This window comes from Artemia sp. Qi Xiang Cuo, chromosome 3 (assembly GCF_049724085.1).
Source record: "Artemia sp. Qi Xiang Cuo chromosome 3, ASM4972408v1, whole genome shotgun sequence".
Classification (NCBI taxonomy): domain Eukaryota; kingdom Metazoa; phylum Arthropoda; class Branchiopoda; order Anostraca; family Artemiidae; genus Artemia; species Artemia sp. Qi Xiang Cuo.
In genome coordinates, this window is record NC_142796.1 from 6482064 (window position 1) to 6501643 (window position 19580).

General features: G+C 34.3%; 1 protein-coding gene across 1 annotated transcript in view; it reads left to right on the forward strand.

The window, feature by feature from the left end:
* LOC148953700 (metabotropic glutamate receptor-like) overlaps positions 1 to 19580 on the forward strand; it is a 265383-nt gene that overhangs the window by 102980 nt on the left and 142823 nt on the right. Inside the window, 3 exon segments of the mRNA XM_089085810.1 lie at positions 11491 to 11574; positions 15498 to 15743; positions 16020 to 16535. Coding sequence (XP_088941936.1) covers positions 11491 to 11574; positions 15498 to 15743; positions 16020 to 16535 — 846 coding nt within the window.

The window sequence follows — 19580 nt, forward strand, 5'->3', positions numbered from 1 at the left end:
TTAAAGAGCGAGGTATTGACTAGGGTATGAACTCAATCATATACGTAATGTTTTCTGTCGTTTTAAGTTTTGATGTTGCTCCTTACTTTCAGTTAAAAAACTTGTTTTTTTTTTATATATAATTTCTGATATTTTTTAAAATAATGCTGGGAGGTCCAGCACCCCCTTCATAGCAATGTCCCTTCTCCCATGAAATTTTCCTTCATGGTAAGATCCTCCAGCATAACCCCCGACCCACTTCCCCCCCCCACCCCACTACCGGAAAAAATCCCCTCTGAAAACGTCTGTATACTTCCCAATAACCAATACTATATGTTAACATTGGGTAAAGTTCATAACTTTCAGCCCTCCCCTCGGGGACTTCGGGGGATTAAGTCATCCTAAAAGACATAGTTATCATATTTTCGACCATTCTGAACAAAATGGCTATCTCAAAATTTTGATCGGGTGACTTTGGGAAAAAATGAGCGTGGGAGGGGGCCTAGTTGCCATCCATTTTTTTGGTCACTTCAAAAGGGCACTAGAACTTCTAATTTCCGTTCGAATGAGCCCTCCCACGATATTTTAGGACCACTGGGTCAATACGATCACCCCTGGGAAAAAAAACAACAAAAACACGCATCCGTGATCTTTCTTCTGGCAAAAAATGCAAAATTCCACATTTTTGTAGATAGGAGATTGAAACCTCCGCAGTAGGGTTCTCTGATACGCTGAATATGATGGTGTCGATTTTCAATAAGGTTCTATAACTTTTAGGGGGTCTTTCTCCCTTTTTTTGGAAAATCAGCCAAATTTTCTCAGGCACGTAACTATTGATAGGTAGAACTAAACTTGATGAAACTTATATATTTGAAATTAGCACTAAAATCTGATTCTTTGTGATGTATCTATTGGTATCAAAATTTCGTTTATCTACTGTTTCGGTTACCATTGAGCCGGGTCGCTCCTTACTTACAGTTCGTTACCACGAACTGTTTGAAAAGCTTCTTTATTGGGATTTTTTAAACTTAATCCATAAAAATGGACTGACATTAAGGACCTTTTATGTAATTAAAATGACTCCTGTAGAGCACTGTAGAGTCGCACATGATCAATTATGTTGTTGACCACCTGATTCTGATATGGGAATGCGGTAACATAAGGAACCAAAAAAACATATCAGGCCCACATTTTCAAAGGTGCGTCAGATGAATAAATGAATATTCAGATGATTACGTATTGAAACTCTGAAGTTCCTTTATTAGGAAGAATACATATTAAAGAATGAGAATGGAAGAGTATTGAAAAAGGAGAGAATATTAGAAAGAAGAAAATATGCATGCATGAATATAGGATCAATCTTGCAGGGTGCTGAGGAAGGGTTAAAGTATCCCTCTTCAGAGGCGTTAGGTTATTTTTAAAATTACACACTTTAAAAAAAGCAAATAATATGAATAATCTTTTATTATAAAAGAATTGCACTGCTAAATTTGAACTCTGATGGAAAGAGGGGCATTAAATGTAGCCCCGGAACGCTATTATTAAGTACAAACAGAAATCAAATAAAAATACAAAACATTTTATTTCAGTTGACAACAAACAGGGACATCAAATATTAATAAAATAAATTATTCCGTGTATGAGTGAGGCCCCCCTCCACAGCTTCCCATTCTTTACGTTAAAGTGTACCTTATGACCTCCAATGCTTTTGTAACGAATGTTTAAACGCAAGGGCATACACTTCAACAAACCTGAAATAGGGAGGAGCTTATTGACACAAATTTGCTCTAAACATTAAAATCTTCAGTTCAGATATTTTGGTCTATTGGCGACTGCTTCCATTAAATAAATTTTTGGCACTCGTGAAAAATTTCCTTACATTATTATGAAAATTTTGCGTAATGAGTGGGGGGGGGGGGGCTTATGAAGAGATAAATCAAACATACGAACTAGAAAACCCATACAAACGAACATGTAAGAAATAATTTCTATTATGTAGATAATTCCGGAGACCACACTGCCTTTCCATGACGATAAATAAAAGTTCAAATAGGGATAAAATCCTTTTAATAGACAGTGATGATAGAAATTCACAAAAATACCAGATATTTCGGTCACATATACAGTGACCGTCATCAGTAGTAAAACTAAAATAAAACAATTTAAAACAAAAGTTTATATACTAAATCAAATAACACTACATATTGTTTGAATCTCTAATTCTTTTCAAAGCAAAGGCGGAAGCTATTCTCCTTGACCTTCTTGGATTCGGTTCATTAGCGTTCAATGATATAACATTTGGACAAAGGTCAACTACATTGGGTGAATTGAACTTTACTCTCTCAGATTTTAATAAATTATCATAGATAGAGTCCAGCCCATATTCACCTGTATCACGATTCAAAGCAATATTCTTGAATAAGATTTTCTTTATTTCAAGAATTTCACGAAAATTTTGCTTTAAACCCCGATCCCTAGAAATCAAAGAGACATTCTCGAACAAAATAAAATGGTCTGGAAAATTAAAAATATGTTCAGAAAGGGCTGAAGTGAAATCTTCAGACTTAGAAACTTGCTTTAAAGCCGAAGAAATAGAATCTTTGTGTTGTAATAATCTCATTTCAAAACTCTGGTTAGTACGTCCCATATATGAGCTTCCACAAGTACATGGGATCTGATAAACCCCACTTTGTTGCCCCAATGAAGTTAGATCATTCCCAGAATTTAGAAAACTACCCAAAGTATTATTACTCTTTAAAGCTACACTTAGACCATTGCTTTGTAAAATTCTTTTAAGTTTTTCACTTAGCCCGGGTACATATGGTAAGGAACAAAAAATGTCCTTCTCCCGAGTTGTCTCTAAGACTTCCTTAGAAATCTCTAGAAACCTTTTTCTTCTTTTTGAAAAAGTCTGGTTAATTAACCATTCTGGATACATGTTACTTATTAGTATTTTTCTTAGAAAAAACAACTCCTCCTCAACAAATGTTGGAGAGCAAATACTAAAGATCCGATCAGTTAAAGAAATAATCAAACAAATTTTTACTTGGCGAGCGTGACCGGAATTATAAGACAAAAATCTATTGTTATTTGTCGGTTTTCTGTAAATTTTAAAATCCAGACTATTTTGATTTTTCAAAAGAAGAACATCAAGGAAAGGAAGTTTCCCATCCTCTTCCAATTCAACGGTAAACTTTAAATCCCCTCCCAAACAATTAAGATGCTCCAAAAATCCTTTTAATTCCTCCTCCCCATAATCCCATACTGAAATAATGTCATCCATATATCGGCCCCAGAAAATATGTTTTAAAAAATATGAATCTAACACAATTGTTTCAATATTCTCCACAAAAATATTAGCTAATAAAGGGGATAAAGGGGCCCCCATAGGTAAACCATTTATTTGTTCGAAATACCCCCCTCTAAATTGAAAAAAATAAGAGAACTTATTGCACAACCTTACTAAATTCATAATTACAGAAACTTCCAAATCTGTTTTGCCACTAATCAAATCCAAATTTCTTAAGAGCTTTCCTTCTAGAAGAGTTTCGGCTGCTTCTACATCAATATTTGTGTACATTGATACAATGTCGAAGCTTGAAAGCACAAAATCTACAGCTTGAAAGGGTACAAAATCTAGCGAGGTGCAAATGCAGATAATGTCTTTAATCTCCAATTAACCCCCTTCTTTTACTACCTTACTGGTTCATGTGTTTTTATTTTTCAAGTAGTTCATTTTTTTCTCACTAGCTTTTATCTTTTTTTTAACATTATAATCAGTAGTATGTTGTAAATACAATTTTGGGATCCTTGTTTCTATGAAATTTCGAAAAAGGCTTACCAAAAAGACGAGGTAACACAACTAATTTCATCTGAAAAATATTGGAAATTAGTAAGACAGGGGGGAAAGAGTAAAAGGGGAAACTCAAGTTCGTTTAAAAAAAAAGTCTAGGAAGCACCCCGAGAGAGGTATGTCTGGGGTTAGACCCCGGCACCACACCAATAAGGGAATACCGGCGTCGGTGTGGCCAAAAAAGCATTGGCAGCGCGCCGCCGGCGCGCCGCCGATGATTTTTTGCGCCACCGTCGGTAAGATGTCAGCGGCACGATCAATGTTGATCGCAAACATTAATGTTTTCATCAATCTTTCTCACATCCCATCTTAAATTTACAAAAGATTCGGGCCTATTCATGAGTTAAAAGCTTCGGAAGTTGCTAGCTGGACGCTGGTCTTCTTCGTTATTCATCAAGAGAAGTAGAAATCTGGTAGAAACGAAATGGTTGTGTCGTTTCAGAACCCTCGCATAATAATTGGAATAATAAATAATAGATTCGCCGTGGCATTCAATAAGATCCAAAGAATCTAATTAAAAGGGAGCACACACAAAAGCCAAATTAGACTAGTAGCATATGAGAAATCCAAAAATACCCAAGACAATGAAAAAGTCCCAATGGGAGACCCTGGGTCTATTTAAATATTTCTATGGTTTCCCACGTAATTTGATATCATTTTCTTCCGTTTCTGCTTTAAGTAAAGAAAAATAGTTAGCTTTTTGACATCCCTGCTTTCAATAAAAAAAAATGAGGTATTATCATTTTAAAATGATATCCCCATATCCTCCCCCCTCTATAGGCAATAACTTACAATTTGTTTTATAAATCATATTTTTGGGGTCACTCCCGTTTCAAACTTCAATTTCACAACAATGTACATAGTCTACAGCCAAATTTTGTCTCAATATATATTTTTTTTTTGGGGGGGGGTAAAATTTTCCAAAAAGAAGATTCCATTTTCTTTAATCTATCACGCGTTTAATAGTTGTGTATTAAATGTTAAAAAAATGTATATAAAAATAGCAAAAGAAAACAAAATTCTGCAAACTTACGATTCCGCTGTTGCAATGATATATTGGCTATCAATTTCAAAATCCAACTGAACCTGTATAGTGTATGCGTGGTGTTCAACTTAAAAATAAAATTCTTGACTACCAATGATGTAAGAATCTTACAGCAATTGGGAAACTGCATTCAAAACGGTTTAGTCTTATCAAACAGTTTGTGGTAATGACCTGTGATTACGGAGTGACCCGGCTCAATAGTAACTGAAACTCTAAAAAACTGATACCAATTTTGATACCAATAGATACATCAAAAGAATCGGATTTTTATGCCGATTTCAAATAAATAAATTTCATCAAGTTTAGTGTTACTCGTCAAAATTTATGAGCCTGAGAAAATTGTGCCTTATTTTTGAAAAAGAGGAAACACCCCCTAAAGTCATAAAATCTTAATGAAAATAACACCATCAGATTCAGCGTATCAGAAAACCCTATTGTAGAGATTTAAAGCTGCTATACCCAAAAATGTGGAATTTTATATTTTTTTCTGCCAGAAGAAAGACCACGGATGCGTGCTTATTTGTTTGTCTTTTTCTTCCTAGGGGTGATCCTATCTACCCAGTCGTCCTAAAATATCGTGATTGGGCTCATTTGAACAGAAATAAAAAAGTTCTGGTGCCCTTTTTAAGTGACCATAATAATTGGAGGGCAACTAGGCCCCCTCCCACGCTCTTTTTCACCCCATAGTCACCAAATTGAATTTTGAGATAGCCATTTTGTTCAGTATAGTCCAGAAATCTAATAACTATGTTTTTATGTGTAAAATGACCCACCACAGTCCCCGGGGGAAGGGCTGCAAGTTGTGAGCTTTGCCCATTGCTTACATAAAGTATTTTCTATTGGAAAGCATACATCCATTTTTTTTTTGGGGGGGGGGTGTTTGGGGTGGATTTTAAAGGGGAAAATCGTCCTTTGGGAGGGAAATTTCTGATGAGTGAACATTCTAGGCGAAATTTTACACTGGGGAGTTTTGACAGAATTAGTATACGAAATTCTTTTTAATTACCTTACATTCTCTTTATCAAATTTTTTATATGGAGATGTTCCAGGGAAATTATCCGAGGGCTTTTATCGGCGTGTTCTGTTTTCTGGGAAATAATTTCCACGGAAGGGGGCATTTATGGAGCGATCGAGAAAACAATTATAGATTTAATGTCTTATTCCCATGAAAAAATTCTAAGGAGAATTTTCAGGGTGAATCATCCACAATCCATTTTACAGAGAAGGGGGATTCTCAGCGAAGAAGGAACTGGCTGGAGGGAATTTGACGGGAGGGGGGGGGGTACACTTTACGTTGGATGAAATTTCCACGGAGGATTTTTCCAGGAGGGGAGGGGTATATTCCATAGAGGGTGAGTCAGATTTACCGGCATTATTTAACAAAAACAACAGGAATTATGTCGCATACGAAGGGTTGCTCCCTCCTCAATACCTTATTCTTTACGCTAAAGTTTGACTGTTCACTAAAATTGAAACACAGGGACTATTTAACTAAAATAGCAAGCTTTTTTAAAACTGTTAACAGCTTTAGCGTAAAAAGCAAGGTATTGAGGAGGGGGCAACGATTCATGTCCGGATTAAATCTGCCAAAATTAACATGCAAATTGTGTTTAATTTTTCATGCACGGTGAGCTAAAATCGAACCTGCATTAGTTGATTCTTGAAACGTTCAGAAATTAAATAAAGAACAAGTTTTTTTTTAACTGAAACTAAGGAGCGACATTAAAACTTAAAACGAACAGCAATTATTACGTATATGAAAGGGGCTATCCCCTTCTCAATGCCTCACTCTTTACACTGAATTTTTACTCTTTTTCACCACTCTACTTTTTAAAACAATAAAAACCTTTAGCGTAAAGAGAGTGGCGTTGAGGAGGGAACAGCCCCTTTCATATACGGAAGAATTGTTGTTCGTTTTTAAGTTTTAATGTTGCTCCTTACTTTCAGATAAAAAAACTTGTTTTTTTATTTAATTTCATAAAGACGATACTTTTGTCAACATATGAAGAACCATGTATATTGCAATTGTAGCTGTCTGGTTTATATGCAAAGTAACACAAGAGACGAAAATTAACGAACAAGAGAGTAGCGAAGAATTATGGCACAGAAAGTTATATTTGGCAGGGTTAGTCACTAGTGATAAATCACTAGGGGGGCACCGTGATTGGGTGATTTTCGGGGATTCGAACCAAATTTTTTTCTGAGTGACACACAGATTTACCGGGAAATTCCCAAAAATTCGGACATAGTGCAAGCCCTGCTTGATTTCTAATCAGGAAAACCAAAATACTTAACCACACGAGAAACGAACAGCTCTGAAATTGTGGTTGACGTAAAAAATTAATTCAAAGTCAGCCGAACGCCGCCACCTCTGCCGGAGGTGGCGCGCCGGTGGCGTTGCAATACTTCGGCCACGGTCAACCGGACCTCTCTTTGGCGGCGTTTGGTCGATGGGCCGGCGTGGCGCCGTGATCTATCTGGGGTATTGTGTGATCAGTATGACCAGCAATTTTCATTATCTTTAAAATTTTCATTCAAATTCCGAATTTCTTCCTCTTTTGAATTTTCGTTCGAATTTCATTGTCTGTAGAATTTTCATTGGCTTACAGTTTCATATTAAAAACCAATTTCATTGCTTCATAAGAAAGTGGATGGAATTCAAAGTAATTATGAGTAAGTATAAAGTATAAATGAGTAACAAACAATCCATGAATTTTACCAATATTTGAGCCTTCATGACAATTAAGACAAGCTACATATTATTTCTGTTAAACGAGATAATCCAAGAATTTAAAATAAATAAGAACATTTTTTTTTATTTCTGATTGTTTTCTCTTTCAATAAAATGACAGGGTAAAAAAATTTACAGAAATCTTCAAATTAAATATGGCCAACCAGATTGGCTGTGTTGGGTCTAAACCAATTTTTTTTCAATATGCCTTTTTTAAATTAATATCAATATACATCCTGGAACTGAATAGGAATTGGCTACACTGGCTATATAGGTACAATATTATTGGCTATCTTGACTATTGCAATGAGTCAAATTACAGACTTCGAAATTCCCGGTTAACGTTCTTATTCGAAACTAATTCATTCTTCCACTGAACTTTTCCTGCCGTAACCGCGATTTATTCTAAATTTTGGGCATATTTGTTTTCTTTATTTAATGTTGCAACTTCATTTACTCGGATATGGTTGATAAAAATGCAGCATGTTAAATAATATAAACTGCAAGGCAGTTCAAATATATAGAAAATGAAGAGTGAGTTTTGGGTTGTTTAATGCTTTCAATGACCTTGTTTGAGGTAAGGTACTTATAGGCTCACTGAAGAAACGACAAACAAAACTTGGGTTTAGAAAGCTCTAAACCCAAGTTTTACTCTGTCAAGTATTTCAGTAAACGGAAAAAGAGTACATAAGCTATTTAAGAAAAGATAGACACTTCCATCTTTCTGAGGAACCAATTACGATAGGTCCGACAATTGATAAAATCTACTTCTTTTAGGGGGCATGATGTAAATCCAATTTTTTAAGGAAATGTCTTCTGAATTCTTTCAACGCCCATATTGCTCCCAAACACCCTCTGAATTGCCGGTTGTTATTACGAGAAACCAATTTGTATTTTCCCTTATTAATGGAAACACCTGTCAATTACAGTCAGTAGTACTGTTAGTTAAATCAGCTGTCAATTGTGAAGAAACCAGACCTATATGTAATAATGAAAAAAATTACTATTTGGCAGGCGATTTGAGATGTTAAAAAATAATTTTTTGTGTAATACTGTTTACATTATTCTTTAAAATGACTTATCGATAGCCTACTAATGTAAAGAAATAACAATGAAAATCTTGTATCTGGATCCTTAACCAGAAATTACATACCGTTTTTATGCAAGTATTAAAGTCTCTTTACTTCCCTTTAATAGTTTATACACTAATTTCTAATTTCTTTCTCTTTGCGGCATCATTTGTTTCAAAATACAGTTTGCTTGAATACAACAATGGTTCAGAAATGTTTTTTAAACACCGAAACCAGATTGTAAGGTGAAAGTATTAATTTAGTTTGACCCGGATAAATTTGTTTGTTTAAGGATATGGAACTTGAGTCACGAACACATTTTTACACAATGTAATGACTACAACTCAATGCAAGAGTTCGCATACATTATCATCGTGTAGATTTTTAGTTTTTACGTTTCAAAGTAGAGAATTTGTGTCTACAAAGCAGACCTCTACTTCTCCCTCCCCCAACCTCTGTACCCTAGTAACATTGTAGTAGAATTTTAACATGAGCTTATTTTGAAATTTCCAGTATGGCACTTCCTGCGGCAATCTTTTTTTTTAATATAATGTTTATTTTTTTTTCTTTTCAATAGTATCATGTCTTGGGCAATGATTGTAAATGAAGTGTAAATGAAATCGCAAGAATTCAAGCACATTTTTGGGGATTGGTTACAACGTCTCAAAGACTCCTATTGAGAACTCTTTCGAACATTTTACCAAAGATCGAATTTTAAATGAGCTTATAGATTTCTTTTTCGACCTATGTTTTTGCTTTAGAGGGTTCCTTGACAAAAGTTTCAACAAACATTTTAAAATGAGGTTTTTGACTGAATTGGGGGGGGCTCTATGAATCTTTTTGACCCTGAAACCGCTGTCAGACATATATTTTCACGCAACATGGTGTACGACAATAATTTGTCGGCAGAAGGTCGGCAATAAGTTCTTGTTTTGAAGGTGTCCAATGCTTTACCTCCTCCTCCACCAAAGATCTAATGCGAGGACTCAAAGAATCCCTAAACACAGGTCTATTAATGCATGGAAAACCAAAATCTTTAACTGAATCTTGGAATTCCACTGTTATCACACCATCAACTTCAAAAATTTTTATCGGCCCATTCTACTCAAAATTGAAAATGTCAGGGAAATTGGAGGCGGAAGTATCAATGAGAAATTTATAGTCACCACAGAGTATATCGTAACAAGACATAACAGAGGGATGTAAAGTATTCATATCAAGGAACACTGCAACCGACTTATCTCCCGTCTTTACTCCATTTGGATCAGTTTCCAAGATACGATCCCCAATAAAAGCGTGGAGCGCTACCATTTAGACTAACCGTGACAAGCACTAAGCTAGCCTAAAATCTGAGCAAATAAGGGTTTTTGATCGTAAACTCTTGTTTTTTGTAAGAAAATTATGGAAAATACAATTCTCTGGTTCAAATGTGAGACTTAAGTCTAGTTCTGGGAAAAGGACACCTAGTTTAAGGTATCAGGTCGAAAATGGTAAAACTTAATGTAGTCTGGGAAAATTTTTTAACTAGAAATGTCTGAAAAGTGTTTGGTTGGGAGATAGGGCGATGGCAGCCGGCTGTCATGGAGTAGTTATAGTGTGATAGTTTGGGGGCGTATTGCTTACAAAAAACCCGAGTGGATGACTTGAAAATAAAATTTTTAACTAGAACTGACAGAAAAGTGTTTTTTTTTTTGGGGGGGGGGGGATGGGTTGATGGCAAATGGATGTCTTAGCGTAGTTATAGTATGATAGTGGGGGCGGGCGAATTGCTTGCGAAAAAACCCGAATGAATGAGTTGAAATAAAATTTGTAACTAGAAATGTATAAAAAGCGTTTTTTTTTTGGGGGGGGGAGATGGGGCGATTACAGAGGGGTGTCATAGATTAGTTATATTGTGATAGTGGGGGGCGAATTGCTAGCCTAAAATCTGAGCTAATAAGGGTTTTTGACCGTGAACTATAGTTTTTTGTAAGAAAATTATGGAAAATACATTTCTCTGGTTCAAATGTGAAACTTAAGTCCATTTTTAGTTGGAAAAATAAAATTTTTTCCCTAAAATCTGAGCTAATAAGGGTTTTTGACCGTAAACTCTAGTTTCTTGTAAGAAAATTATGGAAAATACAATTCTCTCGTTCAAATGTGAAACTTAGGTCCATTTTGGATCGAAAAAAAGAACTATTTCCATAGAATCTAAGCTAATACGGGTTTTTGACCGTAAACTCTAGTTTTTTGTAAGAAAATTATGGAAAATACAATTCGTTGGCTCATAGGTGAAACTTAAGTCCAGTTATGAATCGAAAAATAAACTATTTCTATAAAATCTGAGCTAATAAGGGTTTTTGACCGTAAACTCTAGTTGTTTGTAAGAAAATTATGGAAAATACATTTCTCTGGTTCAAATGTGAAACTTAAGTCCAGTTATGGATCAAAAAATAAACTGTTTCTGTAAAATCTGAGCTAATAAGGGTTTTTTACCGTATACTCTAGTTTTTTGTAAGAAAATTATGGAAAATACAATTCTCTGGTTCAAATCTGAAACTTAAGTCTATTTTTGGATCGAAAAATAAAACTATTTCCGTAAAATCTGAGCTAATAAGGGTTTTTGACCGTAAACTCTAGATTTTTTTGTAAGAAAATTATGGAAAATACAATTCTCTAGTTCAAATATGAAACTTAAGTCCAGTTTTGGATACTCATAATGATGACGACTGATGGTTCTAATTCAATATTTTTTTCATAAAAACAAACTTTTTATTTTAACTTCGAAAATATTCAACTTTATTTATTTTTATTTTTTTATACATATCCTCAGATTACAAAATGTGATAAAGACTCTAGAAACTGTACTCATAGCGGGCTCAGAGAAACGATGAAAATTACTCATGGACACTATAAGGTTAGTTGTTTATGCTATCTAGTGTACCGTATGTACCAAATCAGTATTTTTTTATACGGTGTAAAGATAAGAATATAAGGAATATCTTTAAAAAAAAGTTAAAATGGAGCATTTTAATAAAGTTTGTTCACATGACAATGTTATTTTAGCATTGAATGCAAACAAGGAAAAGTATTTAAATTACAAAGAAAGAATAAGTCTCAGTACTGTTCGAAATGAGTGCATGCATTGTCATGGCAGCAACAACTTAAAATTCTTGTGAATACCGAAAAAATTCAAGTCGTTACATTGTGGATATGTAAAAATGAGATCTCCAAAGATTATTGCACTCAAAGAGAATACCAGCACAAAAATAATCGTTGATGATAGAGGACAACTTCTTGCTACTGTTGCAGGTAACACATTACCTACTGATACATCCAATCGTCAGCTTTCGGGTATTGGCATTCAACTGAAGGTCAATAAAAGAAATGCCTACTCTTCTACTAATATCGTAAATCATATCTTGTCTACGTGCCGAAACTGTTACCTGTGTAAAAATAATGTGGTAATAGACAGTGAAATTTCCAGAAAAATAAAGAGGGCATTGTCAGAAAATATCACTGTGGAATGTAAAGATGAATCGATGAAAAACAAAGCACCAGCAAACGTTACTGCCATTGATCAAAAAGTCAATGAACCAAATAATACCAAATACGAAAAGCATATTGAGCCTGTTGATGAGACACCAGTAAAAATTGTGTATGACTCAAAATGGAATAATGATTATTAACTAAGAGAAGACAATAGCTACAATATCAAGAGAGAACATGGTGAACTATTTTAAGGAACAGATTCAAAATGTCCAAAGTTAATCATTTATATTAATAATGTATCATAATATATTTTTGTATTAATATTATATATAGTATTATTTCATTAAAAATATATTATGCATTACATTGTTATTTGTTCATTATTTTTAGAGTATGTTAGCATATCAAACGTTTTGAATGTCTATTAAAATATCGGAGATTCAAGAAAAGGAATTTGCATACATCTATTGTCAGAAACGTGGGATAACATTGACAAAATCTAGGTATCAGAATGAATAAATTCTTTATCAACATCCGTTGTTGGATATGTCATTATGTCATTATGAAAAAATTGTAAGTACGTAAGTAAGTAACTAAGGAACAAACTCTTTCTTGAATTCACCTCTTGGATACACAATACAGAAATTTAATTCAGGAAATTATGAAAAAAATTGAACAAATTCTTAAGTAACATTCATTATCGATTGAAGTCACTTCCTAGACAGACAATACAGCAGTTTTACAATTTCTAAGTATAAGAGTGATTAAATTCTATATCAACATCCATTTCTCGGATACAAAGGAAAAAGTTGACAAAATCTAAGTGTTAGAGTGAATAAATTTTATTTATCAACATTTTTTGTCAGATACACCAAATAAAATTGACAGAATCTAAGTGTCAGAGTGAATAATTTTTTTTATCAGCGACCTTTGTCAGATACATCAAATAAAATTGACAAAATCTAAATTTAAGAATGAATAAATACTTTAACAACATCCTTTATCGGATATGTCAGATAAAATTGACAAAATATAAGTATCAGAGTGACTAAATTCTATATCTGCATCCTTTACTCGGATACATAGCATAAAATATCCGATAAAATTGACAAAATCTAAGTATCAGATTGATTAAATTCTATGTCAACATCCATTTCTCACGTACATGGGATAACATTGACAAAATCTAGGTATCAGAATGAATAAATTCTTTATCAACATCCGTTGTTGGATACGTCATTATGTCATTATGAAAAAATTGTAAGTAAGTAAGTAAGTAAGTAACAAACTCTTTCTTGAATTTACCTCTTAAATGCACCATACAGAAATTTTATAAAGGAAGTTATAAAAAAAAATTGAGAAAACTCTTTATTAGCATTCATTACCGATTGAAGTCGCTTCCTAGACAAACAATACAGCAATTCCACAAAATATAAGTATAAGAGTAATTAAATTCTATATCAACATCCATTTCTCGGATACATAGGAAAAAGTTAGCAAAATCTAAGTGTTAGAGTGAATAAATATTATTTTTCAACATCTTTTGTCAGATACATTGGATAAAATTGACAGAATCTAAGTGTCAGAATGACTAATTTTTTTTTATCGACATCCTTTGTCAGATACATCAAATAAAATTGACAAAATCTAAATTTCAGAATGAATAAATGCTTTAACAATATCCTTTGTCGTATATGTCGGATAAAATTGACAAAATTTAAGTATCAGAGTGACTAAATTTTATATCAGCATCCTTTTCTCGGATACATAGGATAAAATATCGGATAAAATTGACAAAATCTAAGCATCAGATTGATTAAAGTCTATATCAACATCTATTTCTCAGGTACATGGGGATAAAATTGAAAAAATTCAAGCATCAGATTGATTAAATTCTATATCAGCATCCCTTTCTCGGGTACATCGGATAAAAATGAAACATTCTAAGTATCAGAGTGAATAATTTATTTTTTATCAACATTTTTTATCAGTTACAACAATTATAATTAACAAAATCTAAATATCAGAGTGAATAAGTGCTTTTTTAGCATCCTTTGTTGGATATGTTGAATAAAATATGCAAAGTCGACATACCTTTATTTCATTTTTAAGGTTAATTTAGACGAGATTATGTGCGCACACGTAACCTCGTCTAAATTAACCTTAAAGATTTTGTCAAATTGTTCCTATGTATCCGAGAAATAGATGTTGATATAGAATTTAATCACTCTTATACTTAGAGTTTGTGAAATTGCTGTATTGTCTGTCTAGGAAGCGATTTCAATCGATAATGAATGTTAATAAAGAATTTATTCAAATTTTTTTTTTCATAATTTCCTGAACTAAATTTCTGTATTGTGTATCCAATAGGTGAATTCAAGAAAGAGTTTGTTACTTACTTACTTACTTGCTTACTTACTTACAATTTTTTCATAATGACATAATGACATTTTCAACAACGGATGTTGATAAAGAACTTATTTATTCTGATACCTAGATTTTGTCAATGTTATCCCATGTACCTGATAAAGGGATGTTAATATAGAATTTAATCAATCTGATACTTAGATTTTGTCAATTTTATCCGATATTTTATCCTATGTATCCGAGAAAAGGATGCTGATATAGAATTTAGTCACTCTGATACTTAAGATTTTGTCAATTTTATCTGACATATCCGATAAAGGATGTTAATAAAGAATTTATTCACTTTGATATTTAGATTTCGTCAATTTTATTTGATGTATATGACAAAAGATGTTGATAAAAAAAAATTATTCACTCTGACACTTAGATTATGTCAATTTTATTCGATGTATCTGACAAAAGATGTTGATAAATAAAATTTATTCACTCTAAAACTTAGATTTTGTCAACTTTTTCCTATGTATCCGAGAAATGGATGTTTATATAGAATTTAATCACTCTTATACTTAGATTTTGTGAAATTGCTGTATTGTCTGTCTAGGAAGCGACTTCAATCGTTAATGAATACTAATAAGGCATTTATTCATTTTTTTCACAATTTCCTGAATTAAATTTATGTATTGTAACTCAAAGAGGTAAATTCAAGACGGAGTTCGTTGCTTAGTTACTTGCAATTTTTTCATAATGCCATCATGACATACCCAACAACAAATGCTGATAATGAATATGTTCGTTCCGATACGTAGATTTTGTCAATGTTATCCCATGTGTCTGACAATAGATGTATACAAATTCCTTTTCTTACATCTCCGATGTTTTTATAGACATTCTAAACGTTTGATATGCTAGCTTACTCTAAAAATAATGAACGCATAACAATGCAATGAATAATATATTTTTAATTATGTTTTTATTGTTAAGAAAAAAAACGCCGCCACTCGCATCGCCGAAAAAATAGGAAAAGCAGGTTTGAACTTAGAAGCCCGTGCAAAAGCCCCATCACACATTGGTATCGTTACGCAAGTGCCTCCTGATGTTACAGAGGAGGAATTGAAGGCCCTCTTCATGGGCCTAATTGAGGTCAAACGTTGTGGTACTGCAATGGCATTTAAACTCTATTTCGAAACCGCAGCTGACCTCAAACTTGCCGTCGAAAGCCCGCCAATGGTTGGAATTGAGCGACTAAATGTGAAAAACTTCGTGAAAAACTTCGTGCCGCTTTGTTTACAAATGAGGCTATCTATGGCCGATGCGTGAGTCTCAAACACATTCCACCTCGTAACAGCCCTTGTACAAAACCGACGCGTTGTGTAGCTTGTTATTCATCGTTATACACCTACTATCATGTAAGATGCCCTGAAAACCAAAAAGTGATTGCAGAGAAGCCTAGCCGTGGGAATTAACGTCTTTTCCTGGAATATGCATGGCGATTCTCTTAATAAGTGCCCTGTAATTGAAGAATTCTTGAGGAATCACGACGTGGTGTGCTTGCAAGAACATTTCCTAATTGAGTGCAATAAGGAGCTCCTTGAATTCCCTGATTCCCACGATTTATATTTTTTGCCAGCCAAACGTCTTCTAAGCCACGGCAGACCCTCTGGCGGCATTGAAACCCTAGTTCGCAAAGCAATTCCCAGTGTCCTCGTGGTGACCTCAACCAATCATATAGCTATTCAAATTGCGAATCTGACCGTTATTAACACTTACCTTCGGACAGATTACAAGTCCGAAAAATCTGAAAAATGTTTTGCTCTTGTGGCCAAACGTCTTGCAAAATGTGTTACCCGCAATGTTATGCCCGAAAAGCTCCTGATTGGTGATTTTGATTGTGACTTACGTGACTTGACCTCAACTCGATCAAATCTTATCCTGGAGCTTACCAGTGATCTAGAAGTTCTACTGAAAAATCGTGACGCAACTTATCTTCATCATACTGGGGCCATTACCAGCATCGGTCACGTTTTACCATCAGGAAATCTGTCCCAAAGCTAAGTGAGAGTCATATCTTCAACATACACTTCCGACCATTTTACGATAGCAGTCAACGTAAAAATTTCTGCTGCTGCCCCGACATCCAAGATTCCAGTCTGATATGTCAAAGAACAGTGGGAAAAGATAGACACATCATCTTTCTAATCGGTCTGTGATACAATCCTTCGCAAGATTAAGATCCCTTTCATTCTTTTACAAAAATTTGCAGTTATTTCTCGTGACGATGTTCGTGCGTTTATGGACATTTTTTGTGCTCTTATTTGCCATGCCATTAAATGCGGCATAAAAGCTGCAGTACCGACAGTGACAATGCAGTATGTAACGCGAATTCAAGATTGGTCCCGGAACTCCGAACTGAAGTCTGCGTGTCAGAAATCTAAGTTTTGGTTCCAAGTCTGGCTTGATTGTGACAGACCATGAACATGCTGGGTTAACTGTGTCCGGAAACACGCAAACCGTGTATTTGCCAGAGCTCTAAACAAGCACAGGTGCGATTGCATAACCGATTTTTCTGAAAGCGTGAACCAAAATCCTAGTGTCCAGTGGAAATATGCCCTGCGACCCAACCGTTATGTTACGCCGGAATCTGTTCCTGGTGGAGATTTCTGGGAAGACCCTTACCGCCGAGAGTTTGTACCTCCCTTCTTTAATCTTCGTGCCGAACATGCTGAAAAGCTTAGCTACAGATTACAGTGCCATGCAAATATTGATTTTGTCGTGACACGAAGTATGGTTATCTCTGCTATAATGAAATTAAAAAAGAAATTCAGTAAGGGTACTGATGGTATCTGCGGGGCTGCTCTTAATTTTAGTATTGATCTTATGATTGACCACCTGAGCTTACTGTACCAAATGATATTCTCCTCTGAAATAGTGCCAAAATCTTTTTGCGAAGGTAAACTGATCCCCATGTTAAAGCGAGGCAAACCTCCCCACCTTTGCAGTTCGTATAGACCCATTACTGTGTCGGATGTTTTTTGTCAGTTTTTTGAGTTGCTAACGTGTAGTGAAATTCGATCAAAATGTTACGTCCCTTCAGAGCAATTTGGCTTTTAGAAGGGACTTAGGTGTGGTCATGTCCTGTCAGCTCTATGTGCTATACTTTTGGATTCTGATGCAGCTCGTGAATCTCCAGTTCTTGGTAGTCACGATGTGCATCTTTCATTTGATTCGCTCGTCCACGAATATAATTTCGGCGTCATATGGCAACATAGTGGCAAATAAACTCCGTTTTAATCGCATGATTTTAGCTAGGTTGTATAACGCAACTGCGCTGCCACATATTCTATATATTGCACCTTTCTGGAGAATGGTCCAGAAATCTGACATTAAGTAATTTCGGTCTTACTACTTTCGTTATGCGAAGTATATGTTGAGATTACCTTTGTGGACGCGTAACTCATATATTAGGCTTCATTATAAAGTTACAGAACCATGTCAGGCCGTTAGAATACAGATCAACAATTTTAACGCAAGGCTGTCGCACGAGGGGTCGTCCCTCCTGTGGCAGTAGTGTCGATGTAGTGCTTTTAAGTACTTGTTCTGTATTGTTTTTTTTCTCTTTTCTTTTTTTTGTATTATATTTTACTCCGTCTTCTTGCTTTTTTGTAGTGTAGGGTTAAAAAATAAATAAATAAAATAAATAAATAAATATTAATACAAAAATATATTATGATACATTATTAATATCAATGATTGACTTTGGACATTTTGAATCTGTTCCATAAAATAGTTCACCATGTTCTCTCTTGATATTGTAGATATTGTCTTCTCTTAGTTCGTAATCAGTAGAATAATGATTATTCCATTTTGAGTCATACACATTTTTTACAGGTGTCTCATCAACAGGCTCAATATGCTTTTCGTCTTTGGTATTATTTGGTTCATTGACTGTTTGATCAATGGCAGTAACGTTTGCTGGTGCTTTATTTTTCATCGATTCATCTTTATATTCCACAGTGATATTTTCTGACAATACCCTTTTTATTTTTCTGGCAATTTCACTGACAAGATATGGTTTACGATATTAGTAGAAGAGTAGGCATTTCCTTTATTGACCTTCCGTTGAATGCTAATACCCGAAAGCCGACGATTGGATGTATCAGTAGGTAATGTGTTACCTGCAACAGTAGCAAAGAGTTGTCCTCTATCATCAACGATTACTTTTGTGTTGGCATTCTCTTTGAGTGCAATCATCTCTGGAGATCTCAATCTCGCATAACCACCAACATAAGAGTTGAGTTTTTTCGGTATTCCAAAGAAATTTAATTCCTTACTGTCATGACAATGCATGCATTCATTTCCAATAGTGCTGCCACTTGTACTTGTTTCATAGTTTAAATACTTCTCCTTGTCGGCATTCAATGCTACAATAACATTGTCATGTGAACACACTTTATTAAAATGCTCCATCTTCACTTTTTTTAAAGATATGACTTATTAGTTTATCGTTCCACTGCGTAAAAAACACTGATTTAATACATGCAATAGACTAGGTAGTGTCGATAACCGGACATAGAATACCAGTGGGAAAGCCATATCGTGTCTCTGAGCAAAAATGGACTTAAGTTTCACATTTCAACCAGAGAATTGTATTTTCCATATTTTTCTTACAAAAAACTAGAGTTTACGGTCAAAAACCCTTATTAGCTCAGATTTTACGGAAATAGTTTTATTTTTCGATCAAAAATAGACTTAAGTTTCATATTCAAACTAGATAATTTTATTTTCCATAATTTTCTTACAAAAAGCAATAGTTTAAGGTCAAAAACCCTTATTAGCACAGATTTTACAGAAATAGTTTATTTCTCGATCCATAACTGGACTTAAGTTTAACATTTGAACCAGAGAATTGTATTTTCCATAATTTGCTTACAAAAAACTAGAGTTTACGGACAAAAACCCTTATTAGCACAGATTTTATAGAACTAGTTAATTTTTCGATCCAAAACTGGACTTAAGTTTCAACTATGAGCCAACGAATTGTATTTTCCATAATTTTCTTACAAAAAA